The sequence below is a fragment of the Lissotriton helveticus genome, chromosome 5_1 (genome assembly GCF_964261635.1).
Source record: "Lissotriton helveticus chromosome 5_1, aLisHel1.1, whole genome shotgun sequence".
Classification (NCBI taxonomy): Eukaryota; Metazoa; Chordata; class Amphibia; order Caudata; family Salamandridae; genus Lissotriton; species Lissotriton helveticus.
This window is the reverse complement of record NC_136065.1, coordinates 1,180,660,096-1,180,678,161: the sequence shown is the minus strand read 5'-3', so window position 1 is coordinate 1,180,678,161 and position 18,066 is coordinate 1,180,660,096. Positions and strand designations below refer to the sequence as shown.

The 18,066-nt window shown below is 46.4% G+C and overlaps 1 protein-coding gene across 1 annotated transcript in view; it reads right to left on the bottom strand.

Annotated features, from left to right (window-relative positions):
• The window catches only part of ATRNL1 (attractin like 1), a 2,439,979-nt gene that overhangs the window by 1,170,585 nt on the left and 1,251,328 nt on the right, over positions 1 to 18,066 (bottom strand). Inside the window, exon 20 of the mRNA XM_078643887.1 lies at positions 4,848 to 4,941. Coding sequence (XP_078500013.1) covers positions 4,848 to 4,941 — 94 coding nt within the window. The remainder of the gene's footprint in view (positions 1 to 4,847; positions 4,942 to 18,066) is intronic.

The window sequence follows — 18,066 nt, the reverse complement described above, 5'->3', positions numbered from 1 at the left end:
CCAGCAGCCATTGCTTCCCATAACAGGCATCAGTGCAGAGCGCGCGGCCCTACAAAATGACAAACTGCCCAAGACCTGGCAGCGTGACAAGGATCTCCAGTGACCCTTCATCACAGCAACAAATGGCGGCCAGTCGTGCTCGCGGATGCCTCTCCCCGGGGCCGATGCATTTATTCATTTTTAAACAACGCCTCTGAATTTCCCATGCACGCCGCAGCGCCACAGAACAAATGCTTTTCGAAATGATAGCTCGAATTAAAAACCAATAACCTATTTATTTTTCTATTTTTGCAGCCTCTTGACAGTTTAAGAAATGACTTTCAGAAAACGGATCCATACCACTTACTGAACGTAATTACAGGCTATTTCAGCCCGTGCCCAAACGGGGTGTTTTTTGCTAAACATCATTTGTAATGAGTCCGTCAATTTGTTCGTAGGGTACCACAGAAATCAGGGTTTCGTAGACTGCTGACAGGCTGAGAAGTGATGCTAGGGGAGGCAGCAAAGTAGTACCATTGGCATGTCACTGTCACCCCTCCCCATCAGCGGACTGGATATTAAATGGACGTCAGTACTAGGCCTAGGCGAAATTTTAATTACGACAGTGTAATTTGGGGAATTTCACGTTACTCTTGTTAAGCGAAATTTCTGAAGTTAAACCGCAATGCCTCTTTGTGTAATTATGCCATGTTTGTGGCAACATTACATCACGAGTGTGTGTGGGGAAAAAGAGCAAATGACCAGCGCGCGAGCAGCTGTCTTTCTCGGGTTTCAGTGTTTTTTAATGATATTTTTTAAACTGAAATGCATGCTCATGTCCAAAATTGATGCAAAGACGCATTTTGTGCTGAAATGTAGTGCTAAATGCCATATTTGCATTTCATGTAATACACAGAATTACATGTAGTTTTCCAAAAATGTACAACAATTACGCAAAAGCAAATTGCATGAATTTCACATGCCCCTTGTCAGGACTCTCCCTTACTTTGTGCAGGTTTGAGTAAAGAAAGGCCAAGCAGAATGCATTCTTGGGTTCCCATGGAAACACAAAAGATGATTTCAGGCAAGACAGTCCAACTTCATTATACTCTGCCGGGATACATTTTAAAGAAGAAGACAATGGAAAGAGCTTGGAGGCTCCCTTTAGAATGCTTTATGTAGATGTCTATTAAAAATCAAACACAACTGGGTCATATTGGACTTACAGTAGATCACTCACAATACACTACAGGCGGTCCCAAAATTGGACCATTTGATTCAGTGAAACCACATAGAGCTCCCTGGGTCTCTGTGGCAAACATTGAAGAACCGGGTTATTTAATACCCAGCGGCGCCAGGGGCACGCCCAAAGTCTTCGGGTTCCACCTGTCTTAGAATACAGAGACACGGGACTCTTCTTGGTGGCGTCAAAGATCAAATTTATTGGCTGCAGCCAGTAACAGAAGTCCTAGAAATCATCACGGAATGAATTCTCAGGAGACTGCTCAATTTTACACAGCAAGTCATCCCTTTTTATGTCAAACATTATACCTCAGGCAAACATTCATTGTTTACAGTTTAACCAATCACATGTTTCCACAACTGAAGTATCGCATGCCGACAAACACACTTTTCAGTTGCCCAGCCCATGTTCAATCATCGGTCAAACCCAACATTCTTCTTTAGACAGGTCAAACGAACCCATAATAAAAAAGGCCACAACCCAATCATAAATAGACCATTAAGAAAGGAGCAGAAACAGGTGAGAGTAGGATAAGGCATATTTGTGTGCAATAAAACTTTACGATGTCCTGTGCTCTGATCCTTAATCTTGATCAGCTAAAGGGCAGGAACTGGTTTAACAAGGTCGGCTTCAGGCAACAGGGTCAGTTCACTCAGGTCAAACAGGAGTCAGCACGAACTGGAGCGAAGGTGTACATGTACTTAAAATACTTGTTCAGCCACAGTCATCTGCCTATGTGAGGGCAACCACAAAATGGCTGCCATACACAAAATGGAACCCAAGGGTTCAGAGCGAAATCCCTAAATACGTAGTGAATCCATCCGTCTAACATTACGAAAACACTCATACTTGCCGCACTAACTAGTTACGGTTCGCCAATATCAAATTCATAACGAAACCATGACCTTTATGGAACGGGTTCAGAATTCACGGAACCTCAACATCACTAAGGTGTGCAAGGCTGAAGCAAGAGCGACAGCCCCTTACTTTCAGAAACGAACAAAAGAAGCTGAAGTAATTTCAGTGAATAAACAAGTTGTGCAGATCAGGCTGCATTTGAAGGCCAGGAAAGAAGGGCTGCAGAGGAGGAAAGAGAATCAAGAAAGCAGAAAAGAGAAGCAAAAACTGACTGAACAGTGTTGGATGGAAGTTTCATCACCACATGAGCAAGGGCGGCGCCTCCGTTTGGAGCTGAGAAGCGTTGTCCCACTTCAATTACCCCCAAAGCCCCAAGAGAATAAAAATGTTGATGGCCAGTCATACATGCACACTTTAAACATCTCTAACCCAGCTGTACAGCAAGTGCAGGGCTTGAGAGCACTGTGGAGCGTTGAGTGAAGCCGCAACCTCCAATCAGGTCGCTGCTTTCATGCTGGTTAACAGCATGAGAGCAGCACCAGGATTGGTCAAGGGAGTTTCCTAGTGGCCAGGCAGCAGTTGAAGAAAGAAGTGATCCGGCGCAGAGGACTTGGTAAGTGTTTAATTGTATTTATTTTTTCTATTTTATTTGCACTTGCACGCGCCGCAGTCCCCCCCGCTTCCCCCGAAGACGCCAACTGCCACTGCACATGGGCATCACTACAGTACTCATAACAAGCAGAGAGCAATGAATGAATCGTCTCTGAGGCAACTCATTCATCTAAAATTATTCTTCAATCTGTCCTTTAATGTTAGGGGAGCAAGATCACAAGTTGTGTCGGTTGTTGAGGAAAGAGCTCTTTGGGCAGTCCAATGAAAACGAGCAGTCTAATTGGACCAATACATACATCAACATGGCCCATTCATCCTACATGACGTAGTGAATAATTAAGCAATTTGCGAAACCTTGTTAATGAGGCATATTTACAGAATTACTGTAACAAAGATTTAAATGCATTTGTAAAAATACTCCCATGCTCTTCCAGGACATGAATGCCACTGTATCACAGTACCCTTGAAAGCAAGCATAATGAAATAAACAAACAGGCAAACACAAAGATGACAGAGTAAATTAAGACACTGTGCAAAGTTAGAACATCATAGTCTTGAACATCAAAAAACTATTAAAACAACAGTCTAGTTTAAATACAGTGGTTAATATTGGGGTGTAGCATATGTCTAAGCATTTTTGTTTCGGTGTATAAAGCAACTGAAGAACAGAAAACGAAAGTTATTTGCCGCGCTCACACAGTATTTGTATAAATGGAGAGATGTGATTGGACATCCGGGCCCATATTAAGGATACGGAGCTCTGTACACTTCTGTGTGCTGTCATTTGAGTATTTGTGCTGCGCACAGACTGGGATAGTGTGCCTTATCATAAAACATGTGCTATTACCAGCGCAGTCGTGAACCCGTGCCTGCAGTGAAAGACAGATGGACCCGCCATTTCCAGTCTCTGGTTCACCTTTCACTGTGCAGGTGGTAACACGGGCTGCATTTGCAATAGGAGCAGAGATGCCCCAGCATGAGCTGCCAAGAGTGACTGCATCCGCCTGGAGGTGGAAGCCTGGGGGGTACCTGGGACCCCTTTGCCTCCTGCGAACGCACTACTTGTGGATCACCTCAATATGGCGGCAATCCATGCACCTCCTGAGTCTCCTCTGCATCTGTAATGTGGCTTAGGTGCTCAGGCAAAGTACCTTCTCATTTGCAGGGGGCCACACCATCTGATCCCTAAAGATGGCTCCGGCGCACATGTAGCACAGGTGCGATCTGTATTACAGAATGGGTCATGCAAGCATCTGCAGAGACAGGGGACAGAGAAAGCAGGACCATACGCCTGTTGTGTTCCCGGGCCATTTCGTGTAATATATGGCCCTGGTATGTAAGGGCCCACACTTGACAGCTAAAGACCCTAAAACACATTTTTGCCTCAGTGGAGCTTTTCTGAAACACAAACAAATTAATGTTCTAGCTTTGCATAAATTGAATGGGTGAAACTCAACTAGTAACGCGCTTCATTCAATAGTTGTGAATGCTAAAATGTGCTAGTTCCAGCACTTTAAACGTTGGTCAAGGCCAGTTTTGGTGAGGTTTTGTACTGAGTTATGGTATGTGCTCCTATGCTATTCTGCATAAGGATAAGACAACCATTGGAATAGCCTCAGAGCACTGCTGGCTTAGCGGTGTGTGTTCCAGCACGGTTGTGGCTCCTTGTAGACCAGAGTCACAATCCAAGTAGATTGGTTTGTCTGGTGTTCTGTGTGTGTTTGGAGTGCTGTTTGGCGTGCTGGCTGGCAAAGTAACTGGATTTATAATGTGCCCACTGTGGGCGGTGCTTGGTGGGTTGTGAGGGCTCTCTCCGTTAACTGGAGTTCCACGGTGTCGGGTCTTGGCCAGCGATGCAGTGTATTAAAGTGCATGTTTCTCCATGAAGAAGGGAGAGAGGCTTAAAATGCTTTGTTGACTTATAGTGGTCATTGCCCTTTGCTCAGTGAGTTAAGGAAGACTTTGCCATTGTCGGTCATGTAATGGGGTATTGTAAGGTGTATTGTGGCACTGGGTGTAAGCATGACGTTTCTTTCTTCAGTTAAATTAGACTGAAAATGAGAGGGTGACCTTGGTGCTTGCCACTGAGGTTGTTACTATGGTGGTGGCACAAACTGCAGTGGAAATGTTTGAAATAATGGAGGTGGCTACTTACAGCTGGCACTGGTCTCCCTTGATCCCTTTGGTGGTGCAGTGGCATTTCCCGGTCTGCATTTCACAGCTGCTGGCGTGTCCATTACAGATGCAAGCTGTGGAGGAGAAAAGAAGAGACTGAGCATGCACATTTCCAACTTTTGCAGACCCTTTAAACCCAAACTTAATTTTCCATGCCTTAAAATCCACCCAGTAGCACTCCATGAACGAGGAGTTCATTAATCGAGCATAATCTCAAGGTTCTTATTTTTATAATGGGTATGAATACATCCTCAATGATTGTCTATACATTCACTCCAAGCTCCCTTTTATTCACTCACTCTGCAGGCTAATGCAGTTTGCAATCTCTGCTTTTCCCATGCCTCAAGAACATTCTAAAACGACCCTATATATCTCTTTTCTGGTGCACAATGCTTGTCCTACGCCCTCGCCACTTATTCTGCAGAAGGGCAAAAAGCAAAAAGGGTTGCTGAATATCCCTTTGTCGCGCACTGCAGTCGGTCCAATAACGTTTATTGTTTACCTTTGAATTAAGCCCTGCTTGATAAAGGGTCCTCTCCATGATTTGCTCCTGTTATCTAGTGTTTAGCCAATCAAATCTATGTTATGTTGTTTTAGTCTCCTGCAAAAATTGCCAAAAACCCGCATCTATTAATATTGCATACTTTAAAGGCTACCCTTCCAACCACCATGAAAACTGCCCAACAATGCCTTCAAAGACCCACTTCCTGTAGGAAGAGGTCATCATTACCCGACTTCCTGCCTACCTTTTCTTCACACCCTCAAAAATGACCAGTGGCGGTCTGATTTTAAAACCAGTTCAACAAACCTCTCCAACGCTTCCTGTATATTGTTTCTTACTAGGATTATGAAAAATAGCAGCTAAATTGTATATGTCCCTTTCACTTTCTTTAAAGTCTGTTCATAATAGTACGATAAGTCCTTATCCTACTCTTAAAATAGCGTTTTACATGGTACTCATGGGAAAAAATGCATTCCTTCCGGTACTACTGCCTCTGTGCAACTTCCTGTTGCCCCTTGTTGACAGATTCATCTCACCCCTGAGCAAGGCGCAGTCAGACAGGAGACATGGATTGCACAGGAGAAACCCAAGTGCAGAGATCGAAAGCTATGAGCAATGTAGAGATAGTCGTGTTACATTTTACGGTTGCACAACTCTTAGCGATGTTCAATAACAACAGACTTGGTTTGCCCTGTTTGGGAGTTAAATGAGCTCAAAGGAGACGGTGTTGCTACACTTTGGCAAGAAAATATGATAAGACAGCCACTGTGAGCAGCATCAACATCTACATCCCACCAAAGAATATATGAAACTCTCCATGGGCCTCCGGACACGTATCGAGGCTTTTATTAAGCCTGGGCAGTGAACTCCGCTCACGGAGTTTGCAGCGTTTTCCACACTCCACATTATGCGGAGCTCGCGGAGTTCAGAAAAACTCCGCTTCGCATAGCAGAGTTTTTTTCGGTGCTCATCAACATTAAGTTGGCGAGCACGAGCAAGGAAAATTCACCTCCAGAAGAGATTTTTCCTCATTCGTGCTCGTCAAAGTTAAGTTAGCGAGCGCAAACGAGGGAAATCAACCTCCCTGCGAGATTTGGCAACGTGGGCAGGCGGACAGGCGGTCGGATTGCTGAATGCGGGTGGCCACGTATGCTTGTGACCGCTCGTGTTGAGAAATCGTCTATTTGCTTTGAGAAAGCTAGAGCTCGAGTGGAAAATCTACTTGAGCGGCAGAAAGAAAGCAGCGCCTGCTTGCGCTGTGCATGGTGCAGTGCGCAATAATTTCACAGAGTGGATAAACACCCGGTGCTGAAAATGATCACGAACTGCAATTTTTCTAACTCACGCCGCCGCTTGTGGAGCTCGGGATAGGGAATAGGTTTTTTTGCACTTTGCGGAGTTCCACGTAGCAAAACTCTGCAAACTCCACCCAGGCTTAGCTTCTATCCTATAATGCAGGCAGAAGCGCAGTCTGTTTTTAATACCCTTACCACGCTGTTTCTGGGAACAACCATCTGCAGCCAGCTTGTGCCAAATGTACAATAGTATGAATGAGTTGCCTACATGTGCCTTAGCATTTCCATGCTTTTACTTCAGCTAGGGTACCCGAAAACACTCTTTCCCACCACATATTTCATGAGTAGAGTTAGAATACTAAGTCTGTCTTTGCATAGCTAGGTGTATTTCATTTCCACGTCTCCTTTTGAGAGGAAGTAACAGAATACAACCATTTCTGGGAACACAGAAATATGGGGAAGCTTAAATATTTGGAACACCAACATATGCAGTGCTGTAAAATGAGTGGGCTCCATCTGGATCCTGGATCTGGTAGTTACTTATAAGCTGTATTCTTACTGCCTTCACTGAAATATGCAGACTTAGTGCCGGACAAAGTCTGTGGTGCCCACGCTATACCTGCTTTGTGTTCAGAGCAGCAACCTGCAGAGGGTGAAGGAGGTCTCATACTTTCAGTCCCGCCATCACAAATGCCTCACTTAATGGGCCTTCAGCAATCCTTTTGTTCAAGCCTTGTCACGGCTGAGGGCTAGCTGGAGCTTTAACTGTTTGATGCTAATGCCTTCGAGAAGCAGTCATTCAATTTGTCACTTGACAAGTGCTTGAGCTAAGCTATGATTGAGAGGCAGGTTCTTGATTTTTTTCAAGCGCTGCATTTAAGTGATATGCATGCACTGCAAGAAGGGCATATATATCTGTCTACATGAGCACTCATTCAAATAATTATTTACATACTAGTTACTAATAAATTGTTATAAGAATGGAACCATTTTCTAGCAATCTTAGAATTACAAAAGACTGATAAAAAGCAGTAAGGTTGTAAACTTACATCTTGCAGTTTGCATGCAGTTACTTGATGGTGGTTCATAATCCACTGAGCCATATTACAAGAATTATACATTTTAGCCTAGAGGTAATAAAAGGATCTCTGCAGCAAAAGAGGTAACCCGCTGAGCTAGCTACAGAAAACACTAATCTATGACTTGCAGAATACATGTTCTGCTTTGCAGCAGGCACATTAACACTCTGCTATGTTAGGAGGCAGACCTGTGACTAGACTACAGATTTATTCAGCAAGTGCATTAACCACCAGAGTTATAGTATTGTTTTTATATCCTGGAAATCGCTGAGTACACAAAGATCTCTGCAGCAGGTGTCAAATCCAAGTCGGATAATTTAAATGCTATTTGTGTGCGACTAATTAAGTGAACCAGAACAGATGTACTATTACATTTCTCCTTGTTGCCAATTTCTTCAGGGCAGAGATTTTAGAACTAAATGTCTAAATTGAACGTTAGATTTCGCTCCTCATGACTCCATCCTCTTTCTGTGGCCATCTCTTGACCTCCAAATTATGACAGCGAAGTGTTTTTACCCATTCCAGCACTCTAAACATGTTTCACTGTGGCACACATTAATTGCGGAACACGCACATTCACGTGAAGACGTAAATTTTCTACCATGTCCAGATGATTGTGAACCCTTCTTTTAATTCGGAAAAACAATAGTTCAATGGTCTCAGGAAACTTAGTATTGGGCGTATGTATTTTCTGGGAGCACGGTAGCCATCTTAACCGCATGCGCGTGTTAGAACCGGCTATTTCTGGTAGGCTAAGGCTGATGCCAAAGCCAGGCAGAAACCACCATTCTAGTCAGGGCAAGGAAGTCACACGCCAAGATAACCCCTGCTCACCCTCTAGGTAGCATGGCGCGAGCAGTCTAGGCTAAACTCGGAGGCGATGTGTAAAGCATTTGCGCCAGCGCACAACAGCAACAACATACTAGGTACACCACCAAAAGAGACTCCACACAAGGTTATATTAAAATAACTTTTGTATTGTCAAAACATATCAGATAGAAATCACACATGTACATTGTGCCAACTGGCACGGCAATATTCACAAGGGATTATTTACAAGACAGGGCCACCTGGGCCACTGTCAGAATCAACACTTTGCAGATATAGAAATACTTGTCAGAAACTAGAATAAAAGTATATAAACTTCACTGTAACACAAAGTAACAGTTATAGATCACATCCAGTAACTACTGGGAACAGGTAAGTACCACCTACGCAACCCTAACCCCTTAGGAGACTGTCACGCAGGGGACCAGGACCTCACTCGGACCACCTGTACTAAAAAGAACAACACCCTAAGTATCACACAGCATTTAGGGGTCTAAGAAAGAACACATTACCCATGATGTATAAAACACATTCAGAGGAGTAGTAAAGAAAAACACATAATGCATAAACCTACACATTCAGCGGTGTTAAGACTAAAGCACATGATGAAATAAAAATACATTCAGAGGTACCAGAAAAATACAGTAGCGCAAACGTCACATGATGTCTAAAAACATTCAGAGGTGCAGGAATAAGACATGATGCAAGAAATCACATTCAGAGGTGCAAATAACCATACAATTGCGCACGACCTACATAAGCCACCATCTGTGGCAGTCCCTAGGCCAACTGGCATTGTTGGGGCTAGAACGCCCTGAGTCTCAATGTCAGGGGCCTAAACGATGCAGGGGCCCACTACTTGCTGGGCCCCTGGGAACACTCACAAGGGCCTAAACGTTGCAGCTGGCACTAAGTGCTGCGCAGCTGTGACTGGCCGGGCACCTCTGTGCCAACTCCATCCCTCTCCATCTTGCGCCTAAACGGTGCAGCTGCCCACTAATTGCTGGGCAGCTGGAGAAAAACTGCGTCGGGGCCCTCACTGGCCCTCAGGCGCCCACTGCGCCATGCTGGAGCCACACAGGCTCTACCAACACCTAGGTCCACGTTGGAGCCACACAGGCTCTACAAACACTGGTGTCCCCCCAAGAGCCTCACTGGGCTCTAATCACAATTAAGGGGTCGTTGGAGCCCTCCCTCGGGGGCTCGACATCAAGCACCTGGCCCCCGAGCCTCTCTGGGCTCAAAACACAAGATGAGGCCCCTTGAGCCTCTCGGGGCTCTAGATATCGTTAGGGCGACCCGCTGCCAACCGGGGCCGCCCTGCTCCACCAACTAGGCCCCCCTGGATAGAGGGCAGGACACGGGCCATCGAGAGAGCCTACGGGGCTCTCAACACATCGCGGGCAGCAGAGAGGAGCGGCCCGCTGCCTCGATCAGGCACGGCCATCCGCAGAGCTCCCCGCCTACCCCCAGCCCTTCAAACACTCACCGGGCTGGTCGAGGGGGCTCTGCCTCACACGCGGCTTCCTCCGCTGGGCTCTCCTTTGCCGGCGCTGCCCTCTCGGCTCCTCTCCTCAGCCGACCGGACTTCCTGTCTCTGCAGGGCTCCCTCGGCACACGGGAGCCCTGCCAACCGGCCGCCTCGTCTCCCTGGGGCTCCCTCAGCCGAGGGGAGCCCCGTCCACCGCCGCCATTATTCTTTCTCCTTCCCCGGGCCGGCAGCCAATCACAGCGCGGCCCGGGGAAACGTCATCACACCATCCCGGACCAGCCAGCCACTGGCAGCGCGGCCCACCGGGATGAGCCCCCAACCGCGGGCCAATCCTAGCACGGCCCCTTCGGTGCTTCGTCTCGGGCAGCGGCGGTGATTTCCATGCCGGGTGGGCACCGGCCTTAAAAATAAAGCGCTCCCAGCGCTCGGGAAGTCCTCGGTCGCGCTGGTCATGCCGGGTGGGCACGGCCTCTGCAAAACAAAGCGCTCTTAAGCGCCCACGGCAATCCACGGCGCTCCCAGCGCTAGCAACCACACAGAGCGCTCCCAGGCGCTCAGGGAGACCCACAGCGCTTCCAGGCGCTAGAATTACGAATCAAGCGCTCCCAAGCGCCAGCAGGCAGCATAGAGGGTTCAAGGCCAAATAAAGCGCTCTCTGCAGGGAAATGCAGCTTCTCCATGCTGCAAAGGTCACAGCGCTTCCCAGGGGGGGCAAAGCCAAGTCCCCCCCTCAGCCCAGGCAGGGCAGAGGGGTCCCCCCCAGGAGTCCAGGAAAGTTCATCAGGAGTCCAGGGGCTGGGCAGGACTCAGAGATTCCCCTGAGCCCAAGCAGCAGCACGCCCCTGGCAGATTCAAGTCAGAAAACAAGAACAACTTGGAAGGGAACACAGCCCCTTCTTATACACAGAAAAGGCTTTGAAGTCTTTTGAAGTCTTTGTGTAAGCGAGCCCCTAAGCCCTGGGTGTATCTTGTTTCCCTCTCCTGTCAGCCTCAGGTCAGAGGTGACAGTGGGCCATCAGGAGGGAGCGCCATCAGGGGTGGGCCGACAGGCACAGCCTGGTTCCACCAGACGCTGTTTCCTCCCACCCCTGACAGCAGATGGGGGCCTTTCATCTACGGCTGACTCAGACCCCCTCCTCCAGGGCCCTGCAGACCCCGTCCTACTCACCAGACAGTCCATCTACCAGCAGGCCCAGGCATGCCTGGGCCAGGCCCATCAGCCAATCACGTGCCAGCAGACTCACTACACAATTATGCCAACTTCTAAAAGTAGCGCTTCTAGACTAGACACAGCCATGCCGCATACACCATTCTGCAGCATTCCTTCTCACGAGTTCACAAATATCAAACTCGACCCTGCACTCCCCATGCATCAGGAATCTACCATGGGCATACATATTCCCCATTTATTCCTATGGGAGGGCAGGTCACTCACCATCCATACACAGAGAGCACACGCACTTTACACTGTACCACAGTGAAAAAGTGCGCAGAGGCCTAAAATCACCATCCCAGGTTCCAAAAACAGGCTAGGAAAAAGCAAAAAAAAGTCACGGGGTGAACCTGCCCAAAGGACCGGGTCCAACAGCGCGCTAGCGGGTTTTCCCGCTGCGCACTGAATTTTTAAAAAACCCGCGTTACGTGACAAAGCCTGCTTGTCATGCGCGTAGCGCAGGTAATGCCCATGACGAGCTGGCTTTGTCATGCGCACTGAAGGGGTTAATTCAAGGGCTGCACACAGACAGACCAGTAAATACACTAACACCATTAACTGCTGGGATGGTTATTTCAAGGTAGACTGGTGACGTGGGGTGATTTCAGCAATAAAACATGGACATGAACCTAACATACGCTCTCAAGGCATATAAGCTAAAGTTATATAGCTTAAGCAGACACTTCAAAGAGAAACAGAAATATGTACATGCGTATTTGCACTTTCTGGAAATCTGAGGGATGTGGGACCGGGACTGCAGAGCATGGTTTTTCAAAGTTCTGCAAGAGGGATTTGAGGTGAAGATTTAAGGGATGGGTGCTCTGAGGCGGTAAAGGAACCAAAATGTAACAAATCCGCGTTCTGAAGAGGGCTCGGGGTGCCTGGGTACAGTCAGGAGGTGAATGTTGGCAAAGCGTAGAGATTGTAGTGGGTTGTCACCTGTGACAGGTTGGGTGTGGTTGAAAACGCAGATCATGTGTGGTTTGAATACAAAAGTGCACATCCTGAACCGTGCACAGATTATGACAGACATCCCGCTCAGCATACTACCAATGAAGGCGGTTGAGGTAATCTGGTTAGGTTAAAGAGTGTCCTGGAGGTGAAACTGAGGATCTGGCCCTATGGGTAGAACACATAAGAGGAGAGTCCTGTGACTAGGATGTTGCTGTACCCAACTTTCACATTACCAATATGTTGGGCATAGATATATCAGTTTTGAAGGAGAGACTGGTGTATTTTCCTAATATTGAGCAACTCCAACCAAGTGGCAGCTTGGTGTATGCAATAAAGGAATCCAGCAGCTTCGTGAAGATATAGTGTGATACGAGGTTCCTGGCGGTCAGGTCTACAGGGAAGTAAAGGGGAGATGGGTGTAAGCTGCTGAGGGAGGGAACCAAAGGATTTCCTTCATGGTGGAATTCAGTAACTTAAGATTCTTAGTAGGAAATTCTGATTTGGATGAGAGGCACAAGAAAAAGGGGCATTGGAGCCCTCTGTCTCATTGCTGTATGGAGAATCTGTGCTCTGGCAAAGAACTACTAAACAGTCACTAGCAAAATGGTGGCATCTTGCACCTGAGGGAGCTACATTTATTTCTTCTGCTAGAGAAGTAGAGTCACAACATATAAGTTCACTGAGGTAATAACAATATTTTCACTCGTCCCCACTGAGCAATTTAGATGCTCTGTGGTCAGTTGTATGTATGTATGTATGTATGTATGTACATAAATGGTATTTCTACAGCACAAGCCTTACCAAAAGGCAGCCGAGAAATGTAAATGGTCAAAGACAAGCACAAAGTCAATGAACAAAAAGACAAGAAGATGAGAGGGAGACGTCTAATGCATTGTGATTTCATGTTCTTTAAAGAGGTGAGTCTTCATTCAACTCTTCACAAAATTTTAACAACACTGGAGTGGTCCCGGAGGATATGTGGATGTTGTTCCAACTACTGGGTGCAAGAAGCAGTGTGACAGCGTCGCCAGGCTGGTGGTCGATTACCCAAACAGGGCAGCATTTTTCCAGATTTAATGCCCTTACATTGTCTCCCAAGTGGCGTAACGAAACTTCAGGGCCCCCCCGGCAAAGTGCATGGAGAGGGTCCCCCGTGCTCTTGACCCAGCCAGGAGCTTTCGGGCCCACCCTTGCAAAGTGCCCGAGTAGGCCCCCTGGAGCTCGGGGGCCCCCATGCACCACAGGGGCTGGGGGGGCTATTGTTACACCACTGTGAGTATTGGTTAAAAACGGTGCCTATTCAAAGCCTTGTGTTTCTGCCACAAGGAAAAGTTTAAACCCCATCTGCTGTCTAAGTCTATCACTTTGAGATTAATGAGTTACAACCATGCAAGAAGGCTTTTAGCTTGCATGGCCAGCCTTGTCATTGTTCATAAGATTTGCAGAGCACATCTGGGAGGCTCCTCTTTTCCTGTCTGCATAGCTGAGGCTTGGAATGCTTAGCCTCTAGCCATCTGCACAGAATATAATCTCTTGAAACTTCATAAACTTTTAAAGACCATTCTCTTCAATAACTTTACATGTTTTCCCCTCAGATCCTCTGCTCAGGCCTCTCATGGTACACAGCATCAAGACGCCTTCGGGTAGCAGTGCACTTTATAGGAGTAAATACAAACACAAATAGATGGAAAAGGCTTGTTTTTTTCTTTTCTTTTTTACACTTCTTAGTCTGCGGTCTGATGATGTCCTGGCAGAGGGCTTGCTGAAAACCACCAGAGATTGCAACACTGTCTGCAAGAAAGGCGGGGGGGGGGGGGGGAGGGGGGATTTGCTGGTCATGATAGCTTTATAAATGATGCAGCTATTTTTGAGGATATTGTGGATCTACAAGGGGAGACAATGGAGTTTCATCAGGTTGAGACTGATGTGATCATATTTCTTTAGGCCACGGATGAGACGTGCTCCAGCATGTAGGGTGCCCCGTAAGGCTGCCACTATAGGGTCTGGGAGCTCAATGAGTAGGGCATTACCCCCCTACAGGGGATAGGAGATAATGAGGGCTTACACAGCTATACTAAAGTCACTTTCTGAAAGAAACAGTTTGACTTTAGCTAGAAGAGAGCTGGTACAAGGTAGTTTTATTTTTCGCACTGTGTTCCTCGAGGGTGAGGTTGGTGTCGATAGTGGATCCTAGAGGTTTGTCATTTGGTGAAGGTTGAGGTTTGAAGCTGTCAATGTTCACGCCATTGAGCTAGGTGTGTACTGTATCTTGTTTGCTGTTCTTAGCAAATAAAAGGAATTCTGCCTTGGTTGGACAGAGCTATAGGAAGGAGCAGGACATCCAGGGCTGGATGATGTGCAAGCCGTGTTTGAGGCATTAGATGTCAGAAATAAAGGAGACTTTCAAGTGGAATTGTGTATCATCAGCATATTGGTGAATCATGACGCTGTGAGCAGAGCACCAAGTGGCTCCATGTAAAGGTTGAAGAGGACAGGAAACAGTATGGAACCCTGGGGGACTCCACAGGTTTTATATTTTTTGTGATTTGCAGGTGCCCATGAAGAGGCACACGATGTGATGATAATTGTAACAAATTTTTAGGTTGTTTAGTACTACTGACTTTTCAATTTATAGTTTCTAAAAAAAACATTTCATATAGAGAATAAAAGCAAAGGGACATATGCGAGGCTCAAAGCAGTTAGACTTTGTGAGATGCTAAATTATTTCTGTCTTTCAGCTAATAATATGCAGCCCTTCACTATACAGATTGCATGCTTTGTAAATTTTCAAAATTCTACGCGTCAGTCTTATTTTTTTCATGTTTTATGTAGGGTAAGGCTCACTGTGAAGGGTGGCAGTGCTACCTATTCAGATTTCAAAAATGTTGAACGATTACTGGGAAACAGTCCATAAAGCAGAAACATTGCTTTGAAAATAGCCAGCATCAGGATTTCCAAGGAAACGGTGTGGCAATGCCCTTGATTCATTTGGAAGCAATCATCTCCACCTCACCGAACATTGAGTATGAGGAGAATCTTCCTTGGCCAACCTCAGAGACCCTTGATGAAGGCTGGCAAGATGCCTTGATTCTCTGAGAAATTTCTGGAGATTATGATACAGTGAATCACAAAATCTTATTGTGCAGATCTGATATTTCCTTTCTGGGTGCACTGTGCAAGTTCACAGTGTAACAATGGAATAATCTACTCAGATTGTGTCTTGCGGAGTGGCACAGGGTCATCAGTCTTCCATGCTACTTTTCCATTGACATGCCTACTAGTGAGTGTTCTGGAGCAATAACAGGTGCACTTCAAAGCATACACCCTTATTCAACAGGAGACTGATCGCTGATGAATGGGTAGCATCATTATGTCTTCATCACTTCCATCACTGGATGAGATGAAGTTTAGTTTGCTCTGACATAACCAAAGCTAAAATCAATGGCCTGGAGATGGCAACTCTCAGGGTCCCCTCCCACAATACTTGGAAAAGGGAATCTTCGAATGTAGACCTCTCATGTGCATATGAATTTACTGTGATTTTCTCAGGTGCCAACAGGAAGCTCTTCCAGCTTCATAGACTTCTCCCACTCCTGAAGATAGAGAGAGAGTTGATCAGAGCTTTGTCCACAGTCCCTATGGATTAATGTAGAAAAGTATTTATGGTTCTGTCGAGAGTGTTTGCAAAAGTCGATTGCAAAGGGCTGAGAAGTAAGATGTCATAATCTGACCGACCTCGTGAAAATCAGTGGTAGTTCCTCCGCTATGGCAGAGGAGCGCCGCCCCACTGCTTTCGAGCAGTGGAAAGGCAAGGAAATATAAAATGATGATAACGTTAAGTTTTTATCATTACATTTTTCCGTTGCGGGCAGGCAGTTGGGCGGGCTGCTCTGCTCACAGGGCAGGGGAGGAATAGTTTCCCCACTCCTAAGTGAGCAATGGCTGTTTGGTCTGCCCTCTCGGGCCGCCCAAACCAGTCATGCACACTTTCCCCTTCTCCATGCAGGCTGCATTACAGCCGGCATGGGGAACATGCACACCCCTCTATCCCCTGGCTGAGTGCCATGTCACTGTGCTCAGACCAATCACAATGCTGCATTGCAGTATTCTGATTGGCTTAGGGGAGGGTGCCTGGCTGCCTGCTTCTTGTTCCTGAAGTAGGAAGCAGGAAAGCAGGAGCAAGACCAGAGCCGTGGAGCCCGGGACCCGGCGGAAGGTAAGATTTTTAAAAAAAAATGTTTGCGTCCCCGCGCCTGACCCCCTCCCCCCACCCGCGAGCCATGCCAGCTGCCACGGGTGAAAATGAAATCACATTAAACTTTCAAAGTTAGTCTGTGACTCCCAGAGCAATCAAGGATTTTATTTAAAATGCTAAGCCTTGAGTTTAATGCCTATTGGGCTCTTACTTACAAAAGGTGGCTTACTCAACGCCCAAGTGGCTGGACAGCAAAACTCAGGCAGGATTTGGATGTATTGGGGCCCTAGCACCCCTTTGCCCAAGTGGCAGTGCACCTGCACCTCTTTTGTTCAGAATATAGTCCATGACCTGACTACCTCTACGCCCTACGCTGCAACTCGCTCAAACAGAATACCTGCTGTTAGGGAAAGAGGTATACACTTGGGACAGGGCCCATTGGCCTCAGAGTAGAATTACAGAACATTCCCATTGTCCCCGACATTAGATGTTGTTATGTATTTTGAAATGACATCAAAATGAATTTGTACTCCTCTGACTGAGGGGCATTCTTGATCAAGTAAAAGCGTGAATGCGACCACCTACTCTACAACTCCTCTCAGTCCCTTTAATCACAAACTCCTTCTTGTAATTACAGGACTTCAGTCTTTCATCCTCACAGCATTTGGGCAGCGGTCAAGGAAATATCCAGGAACAAATATATTCGAAACCTCCATTTTAGGATGATAAGTACAGTACACTTGACGCCAATCTATGTGAGCGTGCTCTAGGGGGAGAGGACTAAGGCCTGCAGCCTGACAGAGGTGACCGTCCCAATACTATCCTATATCAGGTTAGAGCATCAGAATTATGTACAGAACACCCACGTAAGAGCCAAGACCATTTCTGCTTGTACCTGAGTGCTAATTTCCTCATGGGGTTCAGTAGCTCGAATGAGCATTTTATCATAAGTATCTTAGATTCTAAAAACTAGTTGGGCTTCCCAACTAGTGTTAAAAATTCAACATATACTCCGGAAACCCATACATTGGGGGTCAAGATGTGGCGGGAAAAGACACCAGCTGCAGAGATATTAGTGTGCCCAGAGATTTTCTGGAAAAAATAAATAACTGGTGGTTAATGCATTTGCTGGAGAGAGCTGTGTTTTATATAGTCACAATTTTGACTCAAAGTAGCATAGAGGGCTAATGTGCCTGCTGCAAAACACACTGTGTAGCACGCAGATCACAGATTTATATTTTAAGTAGATAGAAATGGGGATCACTGCTTTTGAGACAGAGATCATTGTGTTACTTGTAGTTCATAAGTTGCAATCCTTCCAATATAGGGCAGAGAGCAATGAACTGGCATCAAGAAGTTTCATGCAACCTGCAACGCATGGATTTAGAACCTTGTGTTATTTTCTCGATTTGTTGTGAATCTAAGGTTGCTATAAATAGTTCCTTTGGGAAGTAATGAAGTCTTAATAGTAGCGCAGCCCCAACCACTGTGTTACGTTTTAAATCTTGACTTTCTGTTTCTTTGTACCATGCACTCGTAACAGATAATCAGGGCCACTAGAAATATGCAGCAGCCAGTGGAGGCTGCTCAGGGGAAACAGCAGTGGAGTTGAGAGGGGGTTTAAAAAAGAAATTTCCTTAA